This window comes from Saimiri boliviensis, chromosome 14 (genome assembly GCF_048565385.1).
Source record: "Saimiri boliviensis isolate mSaiBol1 chromosome 14, mSaiBol1.pri, whole genome shotgun sequence".
In the NCBI taxonomy this organism is placed as follows: domain Eukaryota; kingdom Metazoa; phylum Chordata; class Mammalia; order Primates; family Cebidae; genus Saimiri; species Saimiri boliviensis.
In genome coordinates, this window is record NC_133462.1 from 5,196,240 (window position 1) to 5,207,046 (window position 10,807).

The 10,807-nt window shown below is 47.6% G+C and overlaps 1 protein-coding gene across 1 annotated transcript; it reads right to left on the reverse strand.

The window, feature by feature from the left end:
* Positions 1-9,185: 9,185 nt before the first annotated feature.
* LOC120362779 (RNA-binding protein 38-like) lies at positions 9,186-10,169 on the reverse strand. The gene is made up of 2 exons (XM_039466655.2): positions 9,665-10,169; positions 9,186-9,376 (listed from the first exon to the last, which is right to left on the reverse strand). Exons 1-2 carry the CDS (start codon positions 10,119-10,121, stop codon positions 9,186-9,188), a joined length of 648 nt encoding a protein of 215 aa, XP_039322589.2. The 5' UTR covers positions 10,122-10,169.
* Positions 10,170-10,807: the final 638 nt, after the last annotated feature.

Genomic DNA, 10,807 nt, shown 5'->3' on the forward strand with positions numbered 1-10,807 from the left:
GGTGGGGCGCGGTGGCTCAAGCCTGTAATCCCAGCACTTTGGGAGGCCGAGGCGGGTGGATCACGAGGTCAAGAGATCGAGACCATCCTGGTCAACATGGTGAAACCCCGTCTCTACTAAAAATACTAAAAATTAGCTGGGCATGGTGGCACGTGCCTGTAGTCCCAGCTACTTGGGAGGCTGAGGCAGGAGAATTGCCTGAACCCAGGAGGCGGAGGTTGCGGTGAGCCGAGATGGCGCCATTGCACTCCAGCCTGGGTAACAAGAGTGAAACTCCGTCTCAAAAAATAAATAAATAAATAAAGGTGGGGCGCGGTGGCTCAAGCCTGTAATCCCAGCACTTTGGGAGGCCGAGGCGGGTGGATCACGAGGTCAAGAGATCGAGACCATCCTGGTCAACATGGTGAAACCCCGTCTCTACTAAAAATACTAAAAATTAGCTGGGCATGGTGGCGTGTGTCTGTAATCCCAGCTACTCAGGAGGCTGACGCAGGAGAATTGCCTGAACCCAGGAGGCGGAGGTTGCGGTGAGCCGAGATTGCGCCATTGCACTCCAGCCTGGGTAACAAGAGCGAAACTCCGTCTCAAAAAAAAAAACAAAAAAACTCACCTGACCCATCCTTCTGTCTGGATGGTGAGCTCTTCGTGCTGGTCATGCCAGTTGGTATTATAGGAGAGGACAGCAGCCAGACTGCTAGATAAAGGTCTGTGATTCTGTGACCTCACCTGCTCTCACAACTGCAGTTATCATTTTACTTGTCACAGCTATGACAGTGCAGTCCTAGGAAGCCACTATATTTTTAAAACTTTTTTTCCCTGTTGTAATTACCAAGAAAACATTTATCAGCTGCTAAGTAGCATCTCCAAAGATACTTTGGAGTGTCTGGGAGGGTATTTCTTTTTGATCCCTGGAGGCAGAGAGGGTCTCACAAGAAGGAATAGGAAATACTGAGGTCTGATATGTCAGAGACTGAACGCACACCGTGGATGTCTCAATGGATTCTCTGCATGCCAGAGAAGAAGTCTTTCTACCCAAAGTAGATTTCCTTATAATATTCAGACCTTTGATTGCTTAAGTTATATACAGATAAATGGAATCAGGCAAACTACCTAAGAAGGAATTTGAAAGAGGTCAAAGGAAGAACATGAAGCCATTAGTTCACATTAGAAATTTTTGAACTGGCCACTCTGCTTTTTACAAAATAGACCTAAAGACAATAATGTACGTTGTTCTATTATAAAGACACATGCACCTGTATGTTCGTGCAGCACTATTCACAACAGCAAACATGAAATTAACCAGAACGCCCATCATTGGTGGACTGGATAAAGAAAATGTGGTACATATACACCATGGAATATACTAGGCAGCCATAAAAAAGAATGAGATCATGTCCTTTGCAGGGACATAGATGGAGCTGGAGGCCATTTTCCTTGGGAAGCTAACACAGGAACACAAACCCAAATGCCACATGTTCTCACGTATAAGTGGGAGGTAAATAATGAGAACACGTAGATACACTGGGGAACAACACACACTAGGGCCTATTGGAGGGTGCAGGGCGGAAGAAGGGAGAGGATCAGCAAATATGATGAATGGATACTAGAATTAATACCTGGTTATGAAATAATCTGTACAACAAACTCCTAGGACATGTTTACGTATGTGACAAACCTGCACCTGTACCTCTGAATTTAAAATAAAAATCTTTCAAAAATGAAAGAAATCTGGCCAGGCTCAGTGGCTCACGCCTGTAATCGTAGCACTTTGAGAAACAGAGGCAGACAGATCACTTGAGGTCAGGAGTTCGAGACCAGCCCGGCCAACATGATGAAACCCTGTCTCTATTAAAAATTTTAAAAATTAGCCAGGCATGGTGGCAGGTGCCTGTAATCCCAGCTACTCGGGAAGCTGAGGCAGGAGAATCGCTTGAACCTGAAATGTGGAGGTTGCAGTGAGCAGAGATCAAGTCATTGCACTCCAACCTGGGGGACAGAGCAAGACTTGATCTCAGAAAAGGAAAAGAAAAGAAATCAATGAACTTGCCGGGCGCGGTGGCTCACACCTGTAATCCCAGCACTTTGGGAGGCCGAGGCGGGTGGATCACGAGGTCGAGAGATCGAGACCATCCTGGTCAACATGGTGAAACCCCGTCTCTACTAAAAATACAAAACATTAGCTGGGCGTGGTTGCACGTGCCTGTAATCCCAGCTACTCAGGAGGCTGAGGCAGGAGAATTGCCTGAACCCAGGAGACGGAGGTTGCGGTGAGCCGAGATGGCGCCATTGCACTCCAGCCTGGGTAACAAGAGCGAAACTCCGTCTCAAAAAATAAATAAATAAATAAATAAATGAACTCATGAGCACAACTGAATATAAAATAATATAGAAATTTCGTAGAAACATATAGTTTACCAATATTTAAATATCTATTGCTATATAAATATATTGATGCCTAGTTTTATAAATATGCAAAATATAGTATTAGCAACATAGGTTAGCAATATGTAGTTTACCAAGTTCTCTTAACAGAAATATCCCAAATGGTAATAATTTTCTAGCTAGATTGAAAAATTATTTTCTTAGTGCAAAACAGTTTACTTGTCCTGCCGGGTGCGGTGGCTCACGCCTGTAATCCCAACACTTTGGGAGGTGGAGGCGGGTGGATCACCTGAGATCAGGAGTTCAAACCAGCCTGGCCAAGACCGTGAAATCCCATTTCTACTAAAAATGCTAAAAAAATTAGGCCGGGCACGGTGGCTCAAGCCTGTAATCCCAGCACTTTGGGAGGCCAAGGCGGGTGGATCACGAAGTCAAGAGATCGAGACCATCCTGGTCAACATGGTGAAACCCCGTCTCTACTAAAAAATACAAAAAACTAGCTGGGCATGGTGGCGCGTGCCTGTAATCCCAGCTACTCAGGAGGCCGAGGCAGGAGAATTGCCTGAACCCAGGAGGCGGAGATTGCGGTGAGCCGAGATCGCGCCATTGCACTCCAGCCTGGGTAACAAGAGTGAAACTCCGTCTCAAAAAAAAAAAAAAAAAAAAAAAAAAAAAAAAAAAAAAATTACCCAGTCCTGGTGGCCTGTATCTGTAATCCCAGCTATTCCGGGAGCTGAGGCAGAGAATTGCTTGAACCCGAGAGGCAAAGGCTGCAATGAGCCGAGGTCGTGCCACTGCGCTCCACCCTGGAACCCTGGAAGCCAGAGCGAGACTCCGTCTCGGCAAAATAAATTTAAAAAAAATAATAAAAAATAAAAATAATAAAGTTTAATGGTCGTATAAAGTTGTAGGCAGGTCTCCAACTCCTGGGGTTACTCCTGTGTTTCTGTTATGTTGCCTGCCAAGAGGATTTTAGCTGGTAATTTACCGATTAATGAAGGGTGCGATTCATTTGACTTTCTTTTTTTCCTTTTAAGATCGAGTCTCGCTCTGTCGAACAGGCCGGAGTGCAGTGGCGCGATCACGGCTCACTGCAGCCCCCACCTGGTCGACAGAGCGAGACTCGGTCTCAAAAAAAAAAAAAAAAGGAAAAAGAAAAAGAAAAGAAAGTTATCTTGGATTATCTGGGTGAGTCCTATGTGTTCTTGAAGCAGAAATATAAGTCAGAGAGACGCAGTAGCAGAGGAAGTTGGAAGTCAGGAGCAGCAGGGTGAGTTCACGCGCTGTTGCTTTGAATATATGGGGACCGTGTGAAATAAATGAATTCTGGCAATTTGAACAAGCTTAGAAGTAAATTCTGCCCCCAAAGCCTCAGGATAGAGCCCATGGCTCTGACGTTGATTTTGCCTAGTGAGACCAGAGTACCCAGAAAAACCTGACACAGTTCCCATCTCTGAACTCTGAGAAAATAAATCAGTGCTGTAGTAAACTGCTGGCTAAACTGTGATAATTCCTAAATAGAAAATTAATACACACCTGAAAAAATGGAAAGATAAAATATTTAAACACTAAAATAAAAAGCGGCCATTTATATCCAGACATCATAATTTTCATCATTTTGAGGTGTATCCTTCTGCATATACACTTTCATAAATAACTAAAATTGCAGCCGAAATCACATGCAAAATACTTACAGTATTATATACACACCGTTCAGATATCCTCTTCATTATTCAATATTTAAATATATATTTGCAGGGTTAGATTTCTGTCTAATTCAATAGCTTTCACCCAACAGTGATGTTTTTACACCACTTGAAATGGATCTATGCATGTTTTTAAAATGCCACATCAGATTCCATGGCGGTTGTGAATAAAACATGTCATTGCCACACTCCTTGTTTGCACATTGACAGAGCTGACTGTGTCCGTCTGTGCCCTGCTACAGCACACATCACAGCATGTGGATCACACTGATTGAGCACATCTGGTTACCTGTATGGTGCTCAGATACAGGATTATTGCACCATGGTGACTACACATTCTCTCCGAAGACGACTCATAACAGACCTTGCAAATAGCCTTAAAATGTTACATCCAGCAAGTGCATACCCAGGTAACTCCACGTAGTACCGCCTTCTCCAGGCCCCTGTCATCTTGTAAAAGGCCAGAAAAGAACGTGATTTGCAGAAAAATCTAAGGTGGTTTTCACTGGGAGCCACAGTTTGTGCAGGGAAATAGGAACTGCTTTATGTGAGCTTTTCGAGGGGGTCTGTCCATCCCATATCCCTACTGCCGTTGGAAAATTTGGGGGCATCTGTGGGAAGGCACCTGAAGACAGAGTAGAAACTCACATTTTGTTCTCCATGTAGAAACTTATACCTGATTCTCTCCTGTGGCAAAGGATTATATAATATGAAGTTTGCCGGAATTTTTATTTATTTATTTATTTTTTTCTTTTTCTTTCTTTTATTGCAGCAAGAAGTTCAGACAAGTTTGCTGGAAGTCTCTTTTGTTGTTTGTTTGTTTTGGAAGTTTCTCACACAAAAAGCATTTGTCCCTATTTGACTTGATGATGGTGATTAATTTTTCTCCCATACACATTATTATAATCACATTTTTTTCTTTATATTTTAATATATTTCAATATAATATATAATAATTAACAATCCTGGAATAAATTTTTTCAGAAATTTTGTGTGATTTACCATCACTACATGAAAAGTGCTGATGTTTTATTATGATTATTGCCAAGGATGCTTGATGGAAGTTGGAGATTAAGTTTTTTCTATATTTCATTTTTTCTTGTGTTTAAAAAAATCGGTGTTATACAAGTCTGACAAAATTAGAGATGAAACTTATTCTTTATTTATTTTTTATTTTTCCATGAGTTATTGGTGTACAGGTGGTACGTGGTTACATAAGTTCTTTAGTGGAGATCTGTGAGATTTTGGTTCACCCATCACCCAAGCAATATACACTACGCGATATTTGTAGTCTTTCATCCCTCACCCGCTTCCCACTCTTGCCCTCAAGAGTGCCCCCAGAGTCCGTTGTATCATTCTTGTGCCTTTGGGTCCTCATAGCTTAGCTCCCACATATCAGTGAAAACATATGATGGGAAACTTATTCTTTAAAATGCAGTCGTACACATGAAAGAGATTGTAGAGCATGGGAGAAACATGTTACCTGAAGTTTGCATAAAACCTGCCCTTCAAACAAATCAGATTTTATTCAACTTGAGGGATATATTGCTTAACTCTCTCATAATTTGCATGGAAAATGTATGAATCAGTTGAGGAAATAAATGTATTAACGAGGTTTTCTCTTTCTTATTGAGTTACTATTAATAACATTTTTCTATACAATAAGCAGCTATTCTGGAGAAATATTTGGTACTAATAAAGCTTGCCACTTTTTGGTTGGGCGTGGTCACTCATTCCTGTAATCCCAGCATTTTGGGAGGCAGAGGTGGGCAGATCACCCGAGGTCAGGAGTTTGAGACCAGCCTGGCCAACATGGAGAAACCCCATCTGTACTAAAAATACAAAAAATTAGCCTGGCATGGTGGCAAGCACCCGTAGTCCCAGCTACTTGGGAGGCTGAGGCAGGAGAATCGCTTGAACCCTGGAGGCAGAGGTGCAGTGAGGCGAGATGGTTGCCACTGCACTCCAGTCTGGGCGACAGAGCGAGACTCCATCTAAGAAAAAAAAAAAAAGATATACCACTTGACCCAGCAATTCCATTACTGGATATATACCTAAAGGAATATAAATTGTTGTATTATAAAGACACGTGCGCGTGTATGTTTGTGCAGCACTATTCACAAAAGCAAGCATGAAATCAACCTAATGCCCATCACTGGTGGACTGGATAAACAAAATATGCTACAAATACACCATGGAATACTGTGCAGCCATAAAAAAGAATAAGCTCATGTTCTTTGCAGGGACATAGATGGAGCTGGAGGCCATTTTCCTTGGGAAACTAACACAGGAACACAAACCCAAATGCCACATGTTCTCACGTATAAGTGGGAGGTAAATGATGAGAACACGTAGATACATCGGGGAACAACACACACCAGGGCCTATGGGAGGGTGCAGGGCGGAAGAAGGGAGAGGATCAGCAAATATGATGAATGGATACTAGAATTAATACCTGGTTATGAAATAATCTGTACAACAAACTCCCTAGGACACATGTTTACCTATGTGACAAACCTGCACCTGTACCTCTGAATTTAAAATAAAAGTGTTTTAAAATGAAAGAAATCTGGCTGGGCACGGTGGCTCACACCTGCAACTCCGGCACTTTCAGAGGCATAGGTGGAAACATCACCTGAGGTCAGGAGTTCAAGACCAGCCTGATCAACATGGTGATACCCCATCTCTGCTAAAAATACAAAAATTAGCCAGGCATGGTGGCAGGTGCCATAATCCCAGCTACTTAGGAGGCTGAGGCAGGAGAATCACTTGAACCCGGGAGGCAGAGGTTTGCAGTGAGCAGAGATCAAGTCATTGCACTCCAGCCTGGGCGGCAGAGCAAGACTTGGTCTCAGAAAAAAGAAATCAATGGACTTGTGAGCACAACTGAATACTAAATAATATAGAAATTTCATAAACATATAGTTAACCAATTTTTAATACATATTACTATATAATTGGTTTCTAGTTATATAAATATGTAAAATACAGTACTACCAACATAGTTTAGCAATATATAGTGTACCAATATCTCTTAACAGAAATATCCCAAATGATAATAATTTTCTAGCTAGACTGAGAAATTATTTTCTCAGTGCAATAAAGTTTACTGGTCCTGCCAGGCGCGGTGGTTCATGCCTGTAATCCCAGCACTTTGGGAGGCCAAGGCGGGTGGATCATGAGGGCAGGAGTTCAAAACTAGCCTGGCCAAGATGGTAAAACCCCATTTCTACTAAAAATACACACAAACAAAAAAAATTAGCCAGGTGTGGTGGCAGGCACCTGTAATCCCAGCTACTGGGAGCTGAGGCAGAGAATTGCTTGAACCCGGGAAGTGGAGGTTGCAGTGAGCCAAGATCACATCACTGAACTCCAGCCTGGGCGACAGACCAAGACTCCATCTCAGAAACAACTACAACAACAACAACACAAAACAGTTTACTGGTTCTATAATGTGGTAGGCAGGTCTCCAACTCCTGGTGCTACTCCTGCGTGTATGTTATCTGACCTGCCAAAAGGAATGTGGGTGGTAATTTACTGATTAATCAAGCTTACTAGTCATTTGACTTATTTTTTCTTTAAAGAAAACAAGTTTTCCTTTTATCATCAGAACATTCTAATAAAAATATTGTTATGAGATTAGCTACCTTTATTCTCTGGGACCTGGAGCACGCTCAGCTCCTCCAGGTAGGTCGGGAGGGAGACCCCCCCACCGCTGTCCCCCGACCTGGGACAGGATACCTCTCACCTCGAGCCCCCTCGTCCGGACCCCCACAGCCCTAAATGCCCCATAGCAGCCCTTCCACGGCTGGCAGAACGGCCTCCTCCCTCCACCAACCCCAAAGACAGGCAGGAACCATCTAGGGCTGGCACACAGCAGGTGCAGTGCGGGGAGAGGGGAGACGCGTCCCCTCCTGCTCACAACCGCCCCGGCGGGCAGAGCGGAGTCCTCTGCGCCAAGGGTGGCACCACCCCGGTCTAGACTCCGAGTGCCCTGAACCCTGAGAAGGGTCACTCCCTTCTCCCCTTCTACAGTGGCTGGGGAGTTGGGTGTCGGGGAGGGAAGGGAGAGGAGCATCGGTGTCGGGTCCTGAGACGACTCACTGTGCCCCCCAGCAGGCGGCATTACACAGTGGCCCGGGAGGACCTCTGGGGCCTCCCGTCTGCGGTGCCCATCTCCCGGGGAGGCTCCTGACCGCTGAGCCGGCAGACACTATTACACAGAAACACTGTCGTCGTCGCCGTGTGCGGAACCAACCAAAGCAAGTCTCTCCAAGTCAAAGTCAGGTTTTGGATTCTTGGTGGCGGCAGGATCCGCTGCAAAAATAGACTGAACTTCTGACATTCTCTTAGTAGCAAAACAGTTACAAGAAAAAAGTTGCAATTTGCGTGCTGTGACTGAAAGGTGCCGTTGACCGGCTGGCCGTGTCACCCGCTGCCCCTGTCACCCGCTGCCCCTGTTTCCAGCTGCCCCTGTCACCCGCTGCTTCTTTACCGGCTTCCCCTGGAGGCTCCGCGGCTTGGTGCCCAGTGCACCTGAACACCTGGGAGCTGCTCCAGCTTGGAGAAGCCGCCCACGCGCCCTGATGGACAAAAATGGGTCTCCAGCTGCGTCCCCAGCTTGGGACTGCGCTCACAGTTTGTGAGACTCAACAGTCCATTCAGCATCTTGCTCTCGGGTTTCCCTGGAGGCAGGCATCTCTGCAGGGGCCAGGGCGGCCAGGGGCTGCAGAGGGTCTGTGACATCCCGCCCAGATACCGCGGTGGGGATACAAGCCTGAGGGTACCTGGAGTGTGGAGAGGCAGAAGAGGTGCAAGGAGAGGCTGCGGTGTGTGCAAGGAACGTGGGGTTGCATCTTTAAAGAGCTGTCGGTCATTCTTCAAGTCCTCCCTCAAGACACCATGGGACCTAGATTCAAAGAGAAGCCGTGTCTCCGCGGTTCCAAGGCGCAGGCGGAGTTCCGGAGCGGTTTTCGGAGTCGCGGGAGCTGGCAGCGCCTCACTGAAGCTCAGCCTGGCTCCCGCCGGCCCATCGAAGCCCCGCAGCCGCCTGCTGTGAAGGTGGCAATGCCACAGTCCTCGGGGCAGGAACGCCCCTCACTGCGTCCTGTCGAGCTGCAGCTGTGGCACCAGGTACTGCACGAAGACGGTGCCTCCGGGGGTTGCGGCTGAGCGCACCTGGGGCACGGCGGCCGGGTAGCTGCAGCCCGCAAAGCCGGCAGCCGTAGCAGGTGGGGCGGCGTATGGGTGCTGGGCGTAGGTGGCCAGTGGGTACTGGGCGTAGGTGGCCGGTGGGGACTGGGCGTAGGTGGCCGGTGGGGATTGGGCGTAGGTGGCAGGTGGGTACTGCGCGAAGGTGGCCGGTGGGCGCTGGGCGTAGGTGGTCGGTGAGTGCTGGATGTAGGTGGCCGGTGGGTGCTGGGTATAGGTGGTTGGTGGGTGCTGGGCGTAGGTGGCCGGTGGGTGCTGGATGTAGGTAGCCAGTGGGTGCTGGGTGTAGGTGGCCGGTGGGCACTGGGCGCAGGTGCCCGGTGGGTACTGGTTGTAGGTGGCCAGTGGGTACTGGGCATGGGTTCGGCTGGCCGGCGTGTACTCCATGTAGGGTGAAGACAGCGATGTGACCGGGGCGGTCAGGATCACCGTTCTAGGCTGCACGGTGACTGGCAGCTGGATGTCCTGCGGGGTCAGTCCGTAAGTCCGCTGGATCGAGGCGGGGTGTAGCTGCGGCACCCCGATGGCAAAGCCCGTTTGGAGGCTCGGCGGCTTGGCGCCCAGATAAGCCAGGTTCTCGTTGGTCTTGCGGCCGTCGATGACGGGGTGGGGGTCTTCACAAGCCCTCTGGGCTGCCGCCGGGTTGGCCATGGTCACGAAGCCGTAGCCGCGGGACTTACCCGTCTGGGGGTCGAAGATGACCACGGCCTCCTTGATGTCGCCGAAGTCCTCGAAGTACTTCCTGAGTGAGGCGTCGGTGGTGCGGTACCGCAGGCTGTCCACGAAGATCCTGGTGAACTTGGTGTTTTGCGAGCGGCGCATGGCGCGCGGGACGGCCGGGGGTGGTGTGGTGCCCGCCCTCGGGGCGCGCGGTGCGACTGCAGCAGCACTGGGGACGTCCCGCCTCCTACGGACCCTGGGCGCGCGGTCCAATAGTCAGGCACCACCGCTCGCGCGCCGCGATCCTTTTGACTTTTTTTTCCCTTCCCACCCGCCCCCGTCCCTTTTTTTTTTTTTTTTTTTTTTTTTTTTTAGACAATCTCGTTCTGTCGACCAGGCTGAAGGGCAGTGTCGCGATCTCGGCTCACTGCAGCCCCCACATGGTCGACAGAGCGAGACTCAGTCTCAAAATAAATAAATAAATAAATAAAAGGTGGGGGGTGCGGGTGGGAAGGAAAATGTTATCCTGGATTATCTGGGTGGGTCCTACGTGTCTTTGAAGCAGAAATATACGTCAGAGAGATACAATAGCAGAGGAAGTTAGAACTCAGGAAGGTGATTTCACATGCTGTAGCTTTGAATATATGGGGGCTATGATAAAGAAATGAATTCTGACAACAATCTGAATGAGTTTAGAAGTAAATTCCACCCCAGAGCCTCAACAGTAGAGCCCAGGGCTCTGACCTTGATTTTGGCCTTGGGAGACCAAACAGAAAAACCTGACACATTTCTCATCTCTGAACTGTGAGAAAATAAATGAGTGTTGCAGTAAACTGCTGGCTAAACTG